This window comes from Thunnus maccoyii, chromosome 9 (genome assembly GCF_910596095.1).
Source record: "Thunnus maccoyii chromosome 9, fThuMac1.1, whole genome shotgun sequence".
NCBI classification, from domain to species: domain Eukaryota; kingdom Metazoa; phylum Chordata; class Actinopteri; order Scombriformes; family Scombridae; genus Thunnus; species Thunnus maccoyii.
Window position 1 is genome coordinate 25,483,111 of NC_056541.1, and position 20,496 is coordinate 25,503,606.

General features: G+C 41.9%; 1 protein-coding gene across 3 annotated transcripts in view; it reads right to left on the reverse strand.

Moving 5' to 3' along the window:
• Window positions 1-20,496, reverse strand: part of dtx1 (deltex 1, E3 ubiquitin ligase) — a 44,544-nt gene that overhangs the window by 12,733 nt on the left and 11,315 nt on the right. For all 3 annotated transcript variants that reach the window (XM_042421946.1, XM_042421945.1, XM_042421944.1), the window contains exon 3: window positions 5,674-6,421. In XM_042421946.1, coding sequence (XP_042277880.1) covers window positions 5,674-6,421 — 748 coding nt within the window. The remainder of the gene's footprint in view (window positions 1-5,673; window positions 6,422-20,496) is intronic.

Below are 20,496 nucleotides of genomic sequence, written 5' to 3' on the forward strand. Positions count from 1 at the left end.
TCACAAGTCGCTCGTTGGTTATCTCGATTAATCTTTCACACTCCAGCGCATATACTTTTAAATCTCTCTGCTCTTTGACCATGAAGAGACTGAGGTCTTTGGCTCTGTAGCTCCCAGGCGTTTCACAAATCTGCATCAAGAGACTGCTTTGATATTAGCGAAAGCCTCTGTTGCTGTGCCAGGGGAAGCCCTTCAATAAGCTGAGTGCAATAACAAAAAGGGACACGAGGCCTGGCTGAGGCTGAGAGTAAGAACTCAGATGTGCTGTGTCTAACACTAGTGGACCAAAGACCAGGCTCAGGACAGGTTCAGCTGACTGCAGGACTGATGTTATTAAAAATAAAGTACAGTGATAAATACTTTACGTTAGAGTGTTGAATTCAGAGTGTGAAACCAGAGTGACGGGTTTGATTCCGGCTGCAGGATTTTGCTTCAAGCAAAGACTACAGTGAGTGATTTCACACCTTGAACCGCAGCAAAGGAATTAATGAGCCCACTCACCTGCTACAGTCTTTCCTTGTAACAAAAACCAACCAGTCGATACTTCATGGCACACAACTGCACATCATTCAGGGAAAGCACCAGTTTGACTCAGATGTTGGCAGCTAGTGTGTCCGTCTGGAAATGAGGGCAGTGTTTGTTTTCACTGCTGAGGAAATAAGGAAGTGACAAACACCTTAACAAACATGAGTAATGGAGGAAGTAAGTGTACTGAAAAAAGAAAAAAAAAAAACTGATCAGCTCTGGCAGAATATTTCGCTCAACAAAAACAAATTATGTGCTACCCACTGGGAGAGTTCCTCCTTCGGTTAAACATGCACTTAGGCCTAAATCAAATCAAAACACACCACGAACAAGATGCCTCCCTTTATGAGTGCATGTATAATTTAGGCTGTTCACACAGAGCGCTGTGATCAAACAAATAATTTTCATTAGGAGAAGAAATGGGACATCGCACCACGAGAGCCCTTAACACCGTCTCATTGTGTGCTGTGTGCGCAAACTACACACTCCTATAAGCATACAGTACAGCGGATCTGTCAACGATCTGTAACATCATGCTTTTCATCTTTATTGCTTTCCAATTCTAGCAAAGCTCAGCCTGAGAGCACATTGCATAATAAGTATGCAATGTTGATGAAACAGCTGCACACTGTGTGACTCCACAACCACCAAAAGCAACCAGCAGCAGCAGCTACTGCTGATCATCATCTGCTAGACTGGAGGAAACAAGCTAACACACTTTTCTACATTGTGTTTATGGTTTATTTTTCATAGATGGATAGATCCACATCTTGCAAGCAATTTGCCACTGCACTGTATCTCATTATTTTTGCAAAGCTTGTGATTACCTATCTACAGTATGCACTGCAGAAACCTTAACCAGCCAGACAACCTGTAGCCTGTGTGCAACCACCCTCAAACCTCATTCAGCACATTGCTAAGCTCTTTTCTCTCTCTTTTTTTTTTTAAGAACTGTGCACCTGCAGAGGCATTGACCCCGTCTGTTGTGGCTACATCTTCAGCACTGGGGTTTAAGACATACGTAACCTCCTCACAATCTGCTGACAATCTCTAATGCTGAATGACTTCTAGGGTTTAACTGTGGCTTTAACTCTTCCTTCTTCCTCTTTCTCTCTCGCCGTCTCTCGCAAACATCCAAAAACAGCATCATCATCCCTCAAATAAAATGACAAGAACAATAGGCTGTGTTGGCTCGCGCTCAGATCTAATGAGCAATTATACCTCATCATCAGTGTAAACACAGACCTTTGCAGGCAAAAGGTCTTTGCTTGTTTTGCAACGCTGCTGTTACAACAGGTGAACCAGACTGAACTTTGTCACTTCTGCATTTCTTTCGCCTTACTTATTCTTAATTTTCTCTTCCCTGTGACCTGTGTTCACCTTGTTCCCTTCTGCCCATTTTCTCTGCATGAAAAAAAAAAGTTGAGCCCAGCTACACCCAAGCCCTAAAAAGGTTTGTCTAAGCCTGAAAAAACCCTATAGTCTATATTTTCTATGTGCATGTTTTTCAAATAAACTGTAAAGGTATTGCCCCTGGCAATATTTCTCACATCTAATGCTGTAACATCTGACCCCAAACCATGCAATTAAGTGATAAATCCAGCCCTACATACCTAGCCCATTAACGCTACATTAATTATGGTCCTGTCAGGTCAGGGCATGAGGGTCGCTGTCCCTCTTCTGTCTTGTGCTCAGTATCATCCCTCCATTCCAGAGGGAATCTCCAGCCCGCCTTAAGGACTTAATCAGACTGAGAGCGATGTGATTCCCCAAATAGAGACCACATTAGGCCTAGTTAGGAAAGTGCTGACGGAGGACTAATATCTCCTCATCTGTTTATTATGCACCATAAAGACAGTGAGAGAGAGGGCTGGAGGGAGAGAACTCCAGGAGCGCTTAATTGCATATTGATGTGAGTAGCGGGAGGTAGAGGCAAGCCCTACCCCCTGCTACACGGAGGGGAGATTACAACATGGGTAATGCACTTTACAATGCACCTGGAATGCCCCGAGAATGAGCAATAATGACACCAAGAATTTCCAAATTGCACCAGTTTGTTCCAGATGAGCCCTCATGATTTATTCATTAATTTCAATATTAATTTTATCTTACGGGGAGCACCAGAGCAGAGAGGTGAAGCAGCTCACAGAGGGATAATGATCTCTGCACAGAAACACGGCCCTCCAGTCAAAACTCACATGAGCAGTCTTCAACACATGGAGCTGGTAAACACAACCAGTAGCAGCGAGCACGTTCAAAGGCACAATCTCACTCCTTTTGTGTGAAGAAGACCCTGACTTTCACCTCTGTCTCTGAGCATTTTGGTTCTGTACAGAAACCAATACTGACATTCAGCACAAGTCGTAACTTAAATACTGACATGCATGGCGAGAGTGCACAGGAGGAAGTGGTTTGACTGACAGAGATGTTGTGAGAAAAAAAAATCCCCAGAGACCATGTGAAATTCTTTCTCTGTTCACTCCACAACAAAATATGTTTCTCTATCTGCTCAAACAGACAGATAACTGAATATAATTATCTCAATCATTTCCATGTAATCATATTATGACAAAAGACCTCATGTGGCGAGATTATGGTTACATATTTCATGTTGAAATAAAAGATAAGTTATATTCGACCAAGTTGAATACTTGAGAACACTTAAATGTATAGCACATTATTCTACTCGAACACACACAGAAAAAAACGCTTTGACAAAAAGGGATAAACATAAGTTTAACTTTCTTATTATGTCATTTTGAATTATTTGCCTATTCTCATGTAGAGCTGAAAGGATTAGTTGATTAATTGATTAGTGGATTGATTAGGTAAATGATCCACAACTATTTTGATAATTGTTTCAGTCATTTTTCAAGCAGAAATGTCAACGTCAATCATTCTACAATGAGCATTTTTCACTATTTTTTGCCAATTCATAAACCAGCGATTAATCAATTAATCGAGAAAATAATTGTCAGATTAATTGATAATGAAAATAATCTAGAGTAGCAGCCCTACTTGCATGTTTTACAGTAAAGTAAGATGCATTAGCCTTTTCCTGTTTCTGACGAATAACTGTGAGTAATATGTGAGCTCAATATTTCAAAAACTTTATAGCCACCTGTTGTTACTACACATGAGCTTGTTTCCCAAACCACGTGTCTTCAGTTTATAGCAAGTAAAATGTAAAGGCAGGTGGTAATATAGTGGGCTCTGTCTGCCCAGTAATGAGATAAACTGATTTGTTGACACAAGCCCAGCAGATGGTGCCACTTCTAATATTTGTGCATGTAACATAAAACCATGAAACAACACACAACCCCCACCCCCCACCAGCATTTACAGCCTACAAGCAATGATTTCTTTAGAGAATAAAAAGATCAATATTTGAACTGCAGCCTTCATCATCAATGATACTCAGCTCATAACAACACATGCTGTGCTGTGTTGGCTAATGCAAAGATGGAATAAATAATTTGCAAGATTATTGTTTTTTTTTATTCACATTTTTATATAAATCTAGTCGAAATAGACTTATCATCACATGCAACGTGGTTGTTTGCGTATGTAAAGCTGCAACATAAACATAAACTCATGTAAACAGGCCACAGCGTGCCAAATATCTTCTTGTACACAGCACCAGCCATATTAGGGTGTGGGTGTGTGAAAAAAAACAGATCTGATGTTTTACACTCTGTGTGGGTTCCTCTGTTATCTGTCTGTAGCACGCTTGTGGGAATGTGCGAGGGAGTTCACATCTCAGATTGTGTGTGCGCGCCTGTGTGTGTTTGTGAGCTCTCATGTCCTGCTGTGTGTATGTTAACCACACTCATCCTGTACGTCGAGCCACTCGCCTGGGAACTGATGTACTCCGCCTCACCCCACTGTCTCTTCCTCTCTCTCGCTCTCGCTCTCTCTGTCTCTGTCTCCTCAAAACCCCTAGCGCTGTGAGGTGAGAAAGTCACATTTCATCCAAAACACCTGAGCTTCAACTGAATTATTCAAATACAGGAGGAATGTCCCCGAATAGGTCGTTCTCTGCTGTCTTTTTCTTTCACATATACCCTTGCACAGAAACACATCATCAACCACCTGCTTGTGGGATGAAACAACGTCACGGCCTGCTATGATGAGCAAAAACCATGTGCGTTTCCTTTCAGTGACACAGAATTAGGCCACGGAAAGTGGAAGCTTTTGTGCCTACAGTAGGTGAAGGACAGTATTATTCAAACATGCAGTAAGTGTGTCTCTCCCCATGAGCAGTGAGAACAAAATGGAATCAAATTAGATCAGGAGAGGGTTTATTTTAGTAAAAGAAAGCAGGATAGGGACTGAAGTATCGGTTACAACGCTAGACACACTTCTTTTCCTCGGTTCCTTTCGCTGAATCGCTCTGAGGTCAGAGCGCTCTGCTGAAGCTCCCATTTTTCCTTGATCCATTATTCATTCTTCCCCAGTGGAGCTCTGCCTCAATGGCAAATAGGTTTCCACAGCTACACCAGAGCCCGCTTCACATGTCTGACCGCGCGCACACAGCCACATCATGAAACAAAGATGCAGTTACACACACACCACACATCCACAAAATCCACATACAATATCAGACTTCTTCACATCTCATGACACAACAGCCACAGCGTAGTGTGATAGTAACAAAATGAGTTCATAGTAGAGGCAACAGAATGATCCAGAAGAGCTGCAGTATTTCACGCCTATTGGGGCCAACATAAGCTCATTATCAAGTAGTAACCATGGCAGGCACACATATGGGAGGCTCTTCCTCTGTAAACTCGGGCAAAAGAGAATCAACTGGACCCAAGGCCTTCTCTGCAGATTCACTGAAGAGCACGTTAACAAGAGTGGTCGTAAATCAGCGGAGGGAAGATTGGGAGAAAGAGGTACAGAAACAGAAAGAGAAAATGACAGTACAATACACCAGACACATGCAGGCTGAAACTCTGTGAAGCAGACAAGCAGAAACGGAGACTGTCTCTTTTTATATCCTCCCATTGCCTCAGCCGAACTGTAAATTCAAACAAATGCGAGCATTATGTCTGCGCTATAACAACTAACAGGCTACTGCAGACTCCAGAAAATCTAAATGAGAAAATAAGGGAAATGCATGGCCGTGTTTGCAAACATCATTACCCTGGTGGGATGGCTCCTCTGGCAGTGCCCATGGATATGCGCTGGGTGCCTGGTCTGTTCAGGTTGTTCTGTCCATTGATGGTGAGAGCGTGGTGGCCATGGGCGGATGAAAGAGATGGCATCACGGGGGAACAGGGGAAGTTGGCAGTGGACAGTGGCAACTGCACCTGTTCAGCTTTGGCTTGTCCGCCTCCCACACTTATGTTATTGTTGTTGGTACCGGAGGAGGCGGATGTCGGAGACCAGAGGGAGGTTCCAGCAAAGGTGTTGCTCTGCCGCACTACCGTCAGGGTTCCTGTGGCACCCGGGTTGCCCGCTGTCCCTCCGTAGAGCTTCCGTCGCTGAGAGGCCAGAATAGCATTAGAGGCGGCTCTCGTACTGTTGACCAGGATGCATTGCTGGCAGGAGCAGGGCTGGCCAGAGCTGGCTCCCACAGGCCAGGACTGCGACTTGGGGATGGAACCCATGATTAGAGGGTAAGCAAGGTCCATGCGTCTTCGCAGGCGTCGCTTGCGCTGGCTCTGCCTGTTGGTCTGAGACATGCTATTGAAGTCGATGAGGTAGCAGAAGCCCAGAGAGGTCAGGTCCAACCAGGGGTGCTGCTTCTCGTAGGCGTTCTGAATGGTCACACAGATCTCCATGTCATACGGCGTCCACGAACCGTTGTCGTTCTCCCACTCCCACACCACGCCTTTACCCGGGGCGGACGACGGCTCGTAGAAGTTCCTCTGCACTGGTCTCATGGTGCCTAAAAGTAAGGGACAGAGGAGAAATGGGACATGAGGACAAGTTAGATTCTGTCTGTGAGTGTGCTGTATTTGTATTTGTCTCTATATTTTTGTACCTCTTTTGTATGTTTTTTAATGTTTTATACTGTTTCTCATTTTTAATTTTTTAATGTATTATGTAAAGCACCTTGAATTGTCCTCGTGTATGAAATGTGCTATACAAATAAACTTGCTTTGCCTGTATATGTCAAAATGTGTCTGTTTGCCTAAAGTTGTCTTTTCAGTGATATTTGGGGTGTTTGTAGTGGTGAAACAAGCTATTTGAAAATAGAGATCACAAATGCTAAAAGTCTAACGGTAAACATGAGCATTCTTTTCCAAGTACAGATCTTTCTATGACTGGTTCTTCAGCACCTCTGAGACAAACTGATATGTTCATGGGCAGAAAATTAGTTGATTTTAATGATGAGTATTACACATTAAAACATTTCTTAAAAAATCCAGTCATTAAAAATACCCAAAGTATTTTTGGTTACAGCTTCACAAATGCAGAAAGTCACTTGCTTTTCTCTATTTCACGTTAATCTCTGAAATCTGTTCACTTGTGATGAAAATTAGTCATTACATTTGACATTTTATAGTAAGCTAACAGAAAAAAACTCCTAAATAGATTAATTGCTGGTTATCACAGCTTGAGGCCAAATACCATTTCAATCTTGATTCCTTTCAAGCTCACCAAGTAAATTAACAAAGTGTTGAGTCAGCAACTTGACCAGCTGATGAGGATGAAGTGTCACACTTCACTACCTGCCTCAAGGCCTATGTTACAAATTGTAGCATTATCTAAGTGGCTTAAGAGTTCAAACTTAAATCACTAAGCTGAGGTGTACACACTTGAAAAAGCCCTCAGCTCACGTAGCTCTGACAGAGCATTAAACTGTATGCGTGGCCAGACATCATATCCACAACTCCCTGCTTTCTCGGTCTCTGCACTCTACTGTTCTGTATGGCGACAGGAAGGAGGGAGACTTGGAGCTTTTGTACCTCTGTCCCTCTGCTGATGGCCACTCAGCTCCAACCTCCATTATAACACAATTACTGTAGTCACATGGGAAATCAAGACACCTTGGTCTATCCATCTCCCCGCTGCACGTCAGCAAGGGTATCCAGGCACTCCGGCAGGGAGACCGTTACCCCTCCTTCTCCCACCTAATTTAACGGGTAAATGCTCACTCTCCTTCCAGGGAGGACCAGGGTGATAATGGAGGGATGGGAGTGTGTGCAAGGGATGAATGGGTGTGGGAATGAGTAGGGGGTTGGTGGGCAGCGGCAACCCCTCATCGAGCAGCCTGGTGCTGGCTCCGGAGAATAAAATGCATCAGCAGAATCAGCAAGTCTGACCTTGAGTCTCTGCTGCAGACTGCCGCTAAAGGACTCAGCTTGATGGCTAATTTCATTTGGAGCTGCTGAGAACCACACACACACACACACACACACACACACACACACACACACACACACACACACACGCAGATGACTGCTCAGTGAGCCAGCTGCCTGAGTCTCTCACGTCTTCAGTCAGTCAGCCATGCATGACGTTCTTTGCCAGTTGCATCCATACCCGCTCACAGCCTGCTCTGATTCTTTATATTTTCCCTGAACATAATAATTAAAATAGAAATGATTTCCCAAAATGGATTTGAAAATAAGACCCTCACTGATTTCCCAAAAGTCAGTGATTTTCTCTGTACTTTTAGCGTAGCAGTGGAAGGCTCTGAAATGCCGAGCCTTTACCGCTGTGTCTCCTGAGGGATGAATTATCTTCGACACTTTCAGCGTGGCTGCGTGTTTCTGACCGGATCCATAGTCGCACAGCTCCACACTTGCTCTGTAGTAGGTTTAACACAAGCTTCATAAATATTTCAACATGTAGAGATGTTTTATTCCCCGGCATCATTTTAAACATCTCAACTTTGGTGAGGAAAGATAAACAGAATCCCTCTTTGAAAGCCTATTAGTACTGTTAATTGTTCATGAGAGCTCTGATGGAGCCTGCTGCATGAAATGTGCTCAGCTGAAGGATTTTCTATAAACAGTTCAGTGCACTCTGAGGGATGAGTGTTTGGCACTCAGATTTCTTTAGTGTAATTAAAGTGAGGGGAGGACCAAGCATTGCTCAGCATTCATAGACCAAGCATAAAGGTAAATGCTCTCACATATTGGAACACACTCTGGTTGTAATCCTTACTAATACTGTAACTCTGAACAAAGCAGATATATGTAGCTTATATATATATATATATATATATATATATATATATATATGGTTTCTGGTTTATTACAACTCTGTTTTTAGTTTCACTGCCATTATCTATCTATCTATCTATCAGATCTGGAAACACAACAACAATGCCACAATGAAGTCAGACGAGCGTGAGAAATCAGCTCATTACACAGGTTGTAAACACGCTAACAGTTTTACAAGATTATCTAAACCACTTTATTTGGAGATATAGACATTTTGGGAATTATGCTAATTAGCTTTCTTGCCAAGAGTTAGATGAGAAGATTGATACCTTTCTCATATCTGTCAGTTCAATTTGAAGCTCAGGACAAGAGACAATTAGCTTAACCTAGCGTTAAGACTGGAAGCAGGGAGAAACAGCTAGCCTGGCTCTGTCTAAAGTTTACAAAATCTGCCTATCATCTCTAAATTTTACAAATGAATGCATATCTCCTTGGTTTAATCTGAGAAAGTGGTATCAATGCTTTCATATAATTCTGGGCAAGAAGACAAAAAAGTGTAATTATTTCCCAAATTGTTAAACTATTCCTCTAATCAGGGAGTCAGTCTGTAAACTCTGGTGGATTTTTATAATAGACAGACTTGGTCATAATTTTACTGTTTGTGCCTTTTTTTTCACTTCCCAATAATTTTGAAAAAACGTGTTTAAAACCTCTATGATCATCTGATCGCTTGTTTCCTGCTCTGTTTGACTTCTTTTTTAGCGATGTCGCCACATTTCCTCATCTCAGCGGTTAACTTGTGAGCACATTATTATTACCAATATGAATGATGGCCAGAACTATGAAAACTAAAGCGCTAATACACCGGAATTAATCTTTAAATATTTGCATTATTACGCAGGGAGGAAAGAGCGGAAGCCAACACATTAGTCCTGGGGCCTCATGAGGGAAGTTTTGTTAACAACATACAGCCTGAAAATCTGCTCACTGCCTCCAATTCTGCTGTAATTTACTGCTGTATATATACCTGCCTCTGCCAAAAGCCCGGGCGTGAGTTGTTGATGTTCTCTGTGTGACCCTTCCCTCTTCCTAACAGGAAACTAAGCGAGAGTGGCCACTTCCTGTCTGACCCTGTGTGCTTTTGGCAGCCATCTTTCCTGCCCTCCGCTCATATCCCCTGTCCTCCCTCCCACGATGTCCTCCAGCTGTCCTTGCCTAACACCAGTGTAGTTTCCCTTGGGTGAGCGGTAGCTGTGTGATGTATTGCCTCGTCAGGCCCCACAGTGGGACTCTGAACCTCACTGTCACGCAGGGCCAGGTGGGTTCATGGTGAGCTTGACTGCCCTCTCACATCTTTGCTGGGGAGGGGAAACTTCCTGCAGTTTGTTCGCTGTTGGAGGCCATGCCAGTCTCCATTCTTAATAGCTTTGTTTTCCTCTGTAAGTGAGGGAAGGCCTGTCTGAGTCACTCTTTTAAATGGACGGACAAGCAACATTAAGTTACAGCATCCTTGACTGCCCTCAGAGGCCTGCTGCGGGGAGTGAAAGCAGATTGGCAAGCTGATGCTTTGTATGTATTTTAGTCCACGATTTTATCAAAATGGTTAACCAGTTCACGTGTTGTATTTTTCAAGATATAGGCTACAGTGTGGCTTTAAGATATAATCTGACACCAGAACAGAACTCAAGAAGACTGGTGTAATAACTCAAAAATGTTTTTTTGTCAATTTGTTATATACAAAACATGATTATTAGTAGCCATGCTGCATTTAAATACTCAAATAACTGATGAGAAAAAATAAGGAACAAAATTGAATGAATGTTGAATTGAATCAACAAATCCACTTCTCCCAAGCTAGAGCTCATCTAGGGAGTAAAACTGCTTCACTCCACACAGTGAGCAGTAAATCCTATCTAAATCTGTCACTGAGGTTATTGATGTGTGTGTTTCTCTCACGCACTTACACCTCTGTGGTCACCCAGGGAAGTGTGATGCAGGCTCAGTTAATGGAAACTGTCGGTGCCTGATGTGTAACCACAGGTTGTACCAGAACAGCTGCTGCAAAATGCATGAGATACAAGTTTTGTTGTCACAGAAACACTAAGGAAAGGTTTTGTTGTCATGGAAGTCGTCCCTGTGGCTGGGAAGAGGAGGAGGAGGTGTTGGCGGGGGGGGGGGGGTTGCCCATATGTGAACGTTCCTACTACTCCTTTCCCTGAGCAGAGCACCAACAGAGTCAACTCCTCCTCCACTCGCTCATCTCATCTGCTGCTGACGCCAGCTTTCCCCTCGCTCTCTTCCGTCTCTCCTGACTCCCTACCAGCGCTGTCTCGCTATTCTTCACATTTCACATTCACATTTTCCACTCTGTCACTCACTGGACATCCTGCTCTCACACAACGCTCAACTCTTGGACAGGGAGCAGAAATCTGTGTCATCAAATTAGGGCCCACATCACCTTGTAGTTAATGCTCTTCCTTGCGCTGCTGCAGTGGGAGGAAAGGCAGACGGGAAGTGCCGGGATCAAGCTTTATAATATATCCTTATAATTGACAAGCCTCTCCAATTTCCCCAGGGCTGCGTTGAGCCTATTAAAACATTGTGCTGCATTTTTCTTTTAAGTACAGAAGGAGAGGCCAGTAACAGGTCCAGCATCATACGGCTAAATGCTGTCTGAAAGGCATTTAAAGCCAGCTAATCTATGGTCTCTGCTGGAAAATGGGCAGACCTCTGTCAGAAAAAGAATGCTGTGCATACAAAACAAAGAAACTCTGAAGCGATGAATGACATCCCATAAATTTAATATTACCTTCATGTCTATGTTTATATTGCAATTGATAGGACTGATATTGCTTCTTTAGGAGTGAGGAAGCCACTTGAAAACAGGGCTGCAACTAATAATTATTTTCATTTCTGTCTCTTTGTTTCAATAAATCCATTTAAGTGCATGATTTAATCTCTCATTTAAAATTTAAAATGTCATTAAATTATTAAAAAAATGCTCACTGCAAGTTCTGACAGTCCAAGGTGACATCTTCAAACTCTAAAGTAATACATTTACAATGAATTAAAAAAGAGAAGCTGGAACCAGGAAATGTTCGGCATTGTTGCTTAATAAACAACTTAAAGGTAGAAAGAACGGTAGAAAGGGAGATTTCCATTTCTTTTTTGATTATAAAGCAGGTCTAGGTGCTATATAAATATCGTGAATATTGTGTGTATTGTATTGTGAAAGTATCAAAACGCTCAGTCCATGGGGAAATGCACACAGCCCTAATTCAGAAACTGTGCCTTTAAACGAGCCATTTGGACTTCTGTAACTTTGTGATGTCACAACTACACACTCAGTATTTGCCTTCTCCTGCCATTTCCCCTCCAACAAGACCCCCTGCCCCTCCTGAGAGAAACAAAATATTTATGTTATTTACTTAATTTATGTGCACTTGTTCCATTTCAGCTCAGTGTGAGGGTCTCCACTGCTTTTTGTGTTAGTTTCTCTCCTCTACTATCTGTGTTTCATCGGGGGCGGGGCTTAGCCCCTCCACACACGCGCACAGAGCGGAGCAGAGGAGAGACCAACAGTGGAGGAAATGCTGCATAGTTTTTGGATGTCAGGAAGCAAATTTGTTGCCGCACAGCCTTCCAAAGGTTGGATAACATTATCCTCATCAATGGCCATCGCAATTTACCAGTGAGTTTACCCAGAGCCCTGGTTTTACCCAGCTACAGGCTAAGCTACAATCTATTACCTGTGGTTGGGCATGTGTCACTCAGAAAACAGTCAGCCAGTCAATAGAGGGGCATTGAGAGGACACAAAACAGCCTGTTCTTGGTAGATCTTAAGAGAGGAGATGTAAAACTATATTGAGATGGTTTTTGATAACCACAAAAATATCTTCTTATGGATATCAAGACTTCAAATAAAACACCGGAAAAGTGTAAAATATGGGACCTTTAAATGATTATTTGGTTATCAGAAATGCTGTTGATTAACTTTCTGTTCGCCAAATAACTGATTAAATGTCATCATGGATATTTGGGTTTGGAGACTACACATTTTTAGGAGGTCATCAAGGGAGGGTCTAATGAAACATGCTACTGAGTTGCACTATGTGAAATGCATCATCCACTGTTCTATCTTAAGCTCTACTGCAATTTTGACAATTCTTTTTAAAAAATCTGTCTTTTATAAGTCCCCCAATTTTTTGGAGGAGCTTCAGCTTCAACTCTAAACATGTTATTGTTAACAGTTACTGGTGACGTATTCATACTTGTGATTTCTGCCATCTTGTTTTTTGGTATACTTTTCCTTTTCTTACAGACAATTAGTCAAACAGATGCAATGCACACTCAGAGTGTAACATCCATAAAATTCAGACTATCACCAGAAGCAAGGTAGAGTCAGTCAATTGGCAGAAAGATTGTTGATATTTGAACAAAACACCTAAATAAATACACCCCTCCCTTCGTGCTCCCTCAGATGCTCCGCCCCCCAAAATAATGGATGGGCATCGCCAAGGCAACAACCAAAAGAGAAATATGGTGCAGTCCAGAGCGATGTGTCAGCTGCAGTCACTTCTGTTCCTCTCACATATTATCACGAGTGGAAAAAAAATTTCATCTCATGTGAACACAACAGTCAATCCACACTCTCCGTCTCTCTGCTGCCTCCTCACTTCTCACTCGACCTGCGTTCAGCGTCTCTGTCCACAGAAGCAGCCGTCTGTCAGCTGCAGCTCCTAGAGAGCTGAGAGGACAGCAGCCAGACAAACTGCCTTCACCAAGCTGACTGACAGCAGAAATTTACTGAAACAAAATAGTTTGCATGTTGGCTCCACAGGAAGAAAGTGTCAGTGTTTGCATTTATTGATTTATTGATAGGGTTAATAAGTTGAAAACACATACAGCAGGATATTTGTGTGATTCAAACAGCTGCCTGCTCAGATTATGCTTCACTAAATGCGACAGAAACAGACTCAGAGTGTGTATTAATACATTTAATAAAACAGAAGCTTATCTGTTCCGTGAGAAAACACTTTCTATGTGAATTGGCCACAGCCTCTCTGATGACTTCCCTGTCCTGTGCATGAGCAGCTAGTGGACCGTGAGGAGATATTTGCTGAATTTGACAAAAAGTTTATTGAACAATCTGTAACAGAATAAAATGCAAACGTTTTCTTTCAAGATTCTCTCATTTGCAAGAACTTCCACCAACCATACAGAGATTCATCACAGCAGAGACAGGAATGTCAATGTCTATATGACTTCCAGCCACAGAGATGCAGCCACAGCTTGTTGCTTGTGTGAAACAACTTCCTTTTCAGTGGCTTGCTGTTATTTTAACAACAATGCTCAGTAAACCACAGCATTGTTCCTGCTTTACTCTTATTCTTACTTTACCAGAAAACCTTTTTTGTTGTTGTTACATTGCTAGTAATCTCTCTCAAGTTACAGCGAGGCCCTCCTTCTCTAAAGGAGTTGTTGAAAGTTGCTCAGGAAAAGAATCCAAGAGTGGAATTTTGCTTTAAAAATTGAGATAGCAAAAGATTGATGTTATGGCTATTTAAAAAATATGTATTTAGGCACGCTACCAGCATAGCTCTAGGGATGGAAATGTTATCTGTCTGTCCACCACTTTGGTCCAGACTGAAATATGTCAACAATTACTAGATGGATTGCCATGAAATTCTGTACAAACAATCATGGGCCCCAAATTATGAATCCTATTAACTTTGGTGATCCTCTGACTTTTCCTATAGCACCATCATTTTTGGTTAAAAGGATATGGCTGGTGACTTTCTATATTTTTGCAGAGTCAAACCAATATTGAACTTACCTACTTACAAGTATTGTGTGTGTATCCAAAGTTTGATATATCTTATTCCTCTGTTTATAGAGCTTTGCTAACAACCTGTATTATATTGTACTATTTTATAAATTTCTCAAAGAACTTAAGTACAAAGTCGGATGAGCAGGATGAGTTCATTGTTGGTTTAACTCTACACATGAGATTTGCTGTCAATAAGAGAAATATAGAAAATCACCAGCCTTATCTTTAAGTATCTTGGCAACTATTAAATGGATTGCCATGACATTTGACACATACATCCATGGTGCCCAGAATGATTTATAATAACTTTGGTAATCCCTTGACTTTTCACAAGCACCATCATGAGCTCAAAATTTCACTGTTTTTCAATACCCTGGTTTATGACTAAATATCTGCAAAACTATTGTCATTCCTATCCCATCGTTTCCTACTTTGTAAATATTAGCACGTTGACAAGCTTAATCAGGATAGTGCACACGGTAATATCTGCTTAACATCAGCTAACATGTTAGCATTGTCATTGTGAGCATGTTAGCATGCTGATCTTAGCATTTAGCTCAAAGCACCCCTGAGCCATATACAGCCTCACAGAGCTGCTAGCACTGGCTGTAGACTCTTGGCCCTGTTTAAAAATATTTTTAGTATAATAAAACCACTGAGTCTTGACTGCACCTACATTCCAACTTTAAAGTGATTTTGCAGTCAGTGGAAGTTATTCTTCATATTATTTTATACTTCATCAATTTCTGCTCAAACAAAAGGCCTACTGAACTGTGAGCAGCACAACATCAGCGCAGGCACAGACCATGAATTATCATCATACAGGCTTCATAATATCCAACATATGAATAGTGAACACATGATGAATATGCTAATAAATTCTACAGTATGGGGGAAATAAAATAATTGAAGCGCGTTTGATGTTTTCACATAAACCCCAGAGCACAGCTTGACAAAAAAAAAGGACTTTCATCTCCTAAAAAGGCCTTCACAAACAATAAACCCAAGCTGGCTATTAGAGATGATGAAGAGACAGAACACTGCCGAGCAGTTAAAAATGCATCACATACAGAGAGAAAACATTTGGCTTAAAAAGATCTGATACTATATGAATATGATAAGAAGTGAACTTTTCATTTTAATGCATGTACCACTGAGGCTTTAGATGAGAAAATCTCTCCCCTGTTCAAAAGACGTTGTCATACCTGTACATCAAAGTCTCAAAGATCTGTAAGCGCATTATCTGCTCATTAACAACTACCCAGAGATCACAGACCAGGAGGATGACAGTCTGGCATTAAGCTGATTTAACAGCATTATATGTTACAATATCGCAGCTCCCCTGCTCCTCTCGCAATAAATCACACATTAAAGCTCATTTTCTATACTGAGATGACACTTTCGTTTTCCCGGAATGCAGCTCTTTATAACAGTAGTGAATAGCAACTTGGATTCCCTTAAGCGTCCTTGTCTCTTTGTCGGCACACGTGATGGATGAACAAAAGTGGGGGATCTGCTGTTGGTTGGGGGGCAGGGAGGGAAGGAGGGAGATGAGGACGGAGGGGAGAGGGAGGAAAGGACGAGAAGGTAAGGCAGGGTAGGAAAGGAAAGTAAAGCGGACAGGAAAGAGAAAAGGGGATTGTAAAGGAGGGATGAAAGCCCACAGGGTAGGCAGAGGTAGAGGAAAGGACAGAAGAAAGACGGAAAAGACATGGGGGGAATGAAGATAGAGAGGGTAGATAGGGATGGAGGAGGGCCAGAAGAAGGGAAGGAGGGGGGGGCGTTGGAGAAATGTTAGGTGAGTATGAAGGGAGGGAGGGAGTAGATGCTGGAGGAGGCGTGTGATGAGTGGAGGATTTCTGCCAAAGAACAATAAAAAAAAGAGGATGTCTCACTTCTGCCCAAGCTTAGAAAGTGAACACTGCAGTAAAACAGGCCCCACTAATACAGTTTTGCTGCCAGCAAGACAAAGTGGTGAGGAGAAGTGGCTTAACTCCCACTGCAACCTTCCTCATCCTTAGCCCCTTCAAAACTCTCCAACACCCCTGCCTGGCCCGGGGAGCTGGCCAGTTACCGTGCACTTGTGCAGAGTTTGCAGTTACTGAGGTAACAAAAAAAAAAGACAGTGTAGAAAAAAAAATCTTGAGAAAATGAAGTTATAGCCCTGTCCACCTGCCAGCTCCTGTACTGCAGTGAAGCAACAGACCCTGAAACAACCTTCTGACTCTGTGGATGTCGTGACCGTCCTCAGCTGAGGAGCCTCAGCTCTGCCAAGGATGCTCTCTGAGTCACTGTGTGTGTGTGTACACACCTATCAGTTCACTCACGTATGTGTGTATCTGTGTATGAGTGAATACTAGAAGTGGCATGCGTCACTTAGGAGGTGAGCGTGGCTGAATGCACAGTGCTTGTGTGTTTCATGGCAGAATTGCTTCCTCTTCACACCACTTCAGCCTCATCACGTCCAGCAGGAGCCTCGTTAGCGTGTCAGTGCCGTGCCATCACGTCACAAGGGCAAGGGAGTAGGAGGCACAGCTCTAGGCACGGTTACAACACACACACACACACACACACACACACACACACACACACACACACACACACACACACACACACACACACACAAACACAAACACACACACCCACCAACCTGCAGCCTTTGCTTCACATGAAACAGACCAGCACTGCCAAGTGTCAGAGTTACAGTAAAACAGGTTTCTTGTTAGCAGAGAGGAGTCACTTTCACACATTAGAAAACAAAATCCTGCCTTGTTAACTTCCAGTAAAGACAGCAGATCTGGCTGTCAGTCTGACCAAAACAGCTTATATGGTCGATGTAGCTTTTGACAACATTTCAACGTTTCCTTCTGAGGTATGACATTTGCTAATTTTCTGGGATTTTTGCCAGCTTATCCCCTGTGAACTACAGAGGCTTGTTATTTTATCACAACACTTTTTCTCATCCCTGACAGCTGCCTGACTGATGACTTCTTATGCCTAGATGCTACAGAGCTTTTTTTTTTTTCTGGCATCAGTCCAATTTGAGAACAGTGCTGCCAGCTGATACAACAAAAGATATCAATTACAATAACATTAATAATAATATATAATAATACATATAATAATAACAATTTATAACTCCTTAAAGCTTCATAAACCCTGCTGCCAGGGTACAGGAGTGCTGCAGTATATTGTGGTACAGTATATTGAGCATTCACTAAAAACTAGCCCAATATTGTTTATTCATTGTTTTTTTAAATCTGCATGTCAAAAAGCTGTCGTCTGTATGACATCATTTTCAACAACATCATATCATGATGACATGATCTTATCACGTTATCATTCTACACATTTCTGTTTTTTTCCATATGATGCCAAACAATGGAACAGTTTATCACTCATAACATTTTTTGCACATATACTGTATAGCAACATTGGAAAGTAAACCACATTGATGTAAATATATTGCATTATGACATTAATGTGATATTAATATTTATATCGTCAGGACAGTGAATGATTTCAAACATACAACGAACCCCTGGCTGACCTCGCATCTGACCAGACGGCATCACTCCTCCCTCCATTTAACACAAGCAAAAGTGACACACACACACACACACCTACACACAAAAATACACGTGTGAAACTCCCACACCCCGACATGCTGCAGTAGTTTTGTGTGACAACACAATATTTCATGTCAGCCGTCACACCAGCAAGACAGACTGTACATCAGTGAAACCATTTTGCGTTCTCAGCACAAAGCTGACTGATGGGCGCACCACGTCAGCGGAGTCATTGAGGAATAGCTCACTCAGGTGACCTCTTCCACGCTGAACATGAAACACTAACTGCTACATGACTGGATCAAGAATTAATCACATCCAGTCAAGTGTATGAAGTTAGCAAACAAAGCTAGCATAAGTTCAAATTTTAGAAAGAGGAAGTAGTTTTTCACATGATCTCCACTTCAACTCTTACGTGGTCAGTGTTACAGACGTCAGACATTTCTGACTTGCACTTCTGTATAAACGCAACAACCTATGAGTTGTATATACTTCTCATACAATAAATATGTGGGGTGGATCCTACATAATCATCTAAAAAAGGTTAATCACTGACCACAATATATACCAAGAAATATACAAACAAGGACCAATTTGTAACAAATGACATAACATCAAGGTTGTTGATGGGAGTCATCAAACTGCTCAGAATATTACATTTGAAAAATAAAGGGAGTCTAACTCGTTGAGATGAACAGCGTGCAGTAAATGAGTTTGCTGAGAGAGGCTTTTATAACCCACTTCATGGCTGTCAGACACAGTCAGGTCTTATCAGAGGAAACGTCTGGCTGCATTAATGCAAAGTGTCAGTGGGCTAGTCTACACCAGTCAGCTTTGATCAGCAGTAAAATGGACCTGGTATGAGAGAGGTCAAAGGGCATCAGATCAGATCAGACCCCCCTGCAGAGAGATGGATGTTTTATCCGTACACCTTAATGGATTTTCCAAACACAACTTTGCCTTAAATATGCTCTACTTTCCCAAGGAGTTTTTATTTTTAGGCCTAGATCTTCTCCCTGCTGAATCACAAGTGTAATCACATCTCCTTTGTGTTCATACTACAAAATTAATGAAGAGAATAGCCCAATTATCTTTACTACCATTTCTGAATGATGTACAGGTTTTCTGCAGTTACTGATTAAGTCTATTTACAGTAACGGAGAATATTCAGCCAGCGGTGCAGGGAACCGATTCACGCTTGTCGAGGCTAAAGGTCAGAGGCTGGAATAAAATCAGGGTCATGTCCTTGTTGCAAAGTTGCTGCGGGATCAAGAAAAAGCTTTTATTGAGCTTAAAGCCTCAACACAGGTCGGGTGGGCTTTATCGAAGCCTATATAAGTGTAACAGTGGTACGGTAATGTTGGGGGTCAAAGCCTACGGAGAAACTCATTTCACAAATCGCCTTTTCAGAAGTCATCAGTTCTCTTGCGATAAAGAAGGAGGAACAGGGAACTGCTACAGTATGAATTATGTTATGGGAAAGTGCTTATTGTATTGTAGGTAGACTCCTACTTCTATGCTCTGATGTCACATGATAATATAAGGTTGTTTACAGTGTAATATCAATACAGGCAGAGGACTGTTCTCAAGGCTTTAATAGCTGCAAGAAATGTACATAATTTATATGGAACTATGATAAATAAATCATTTATGATTTTCTGGGAAGGCTTAATTACTCTAGAACAACTTTGAAATTCAATTTATATTGCACTCTAGGGGGTGGGAGGGTTGGGATTATTGGGCCTAAAGTGATATGCACCACCCAAAATACAACCTACCACGAACCTCCAAAGCTCTGAAGCTTTGAAGCTCTGAAGCTACGCCAGAAGCAGTGTTTTCAGCCGCACTTTAGCAAAGCAATTATGGTTTGGAACATACTGAGCATACATACAGAGTATTATGCTGCAGGAGTAGCTTGAAAAGTTTCGATTTACCTTGTGGTACTTTTTGTACGTCAAATGCTGTCACTGTTGGAATCCATGGTAAGCACAAGCTGACCACAAGGTAACACTACAAACCTCACAGCCATCTTTCATAAGAGGTGAATGTTTGATTGTTGGTGTCTCAAATATTTTTTTGTTTTTTTTTGCAAATCCCTTTTTGTTTATAACTTAATGTATCATGTGATATTTTTCCAGTTGCCAACTCACATATTCACCGCTAGTCTGATGCAAAGGACTCCAATCATTTGCATTCAAGGCAACAACCTTCGATGTTGCCTTTTGAAATGCTGATAAAGTTCAAATATTCTGAATACAGCGAAGACAGATAGTGTAGTCTGTATCTGATCAACTGGAAAGCGAGCTGTCCACCTGCTGCGTTTAGTCGCCTGCACTCTCTGTCACATGACAGCAGCTGGGCTGAGACCAAAAAAGATATGCAGGTAACTTTATTTACCTTTTTTTGCAAATAGTTCACTCCATAGTTTGCTTTGCTTTATGTTTGTTTG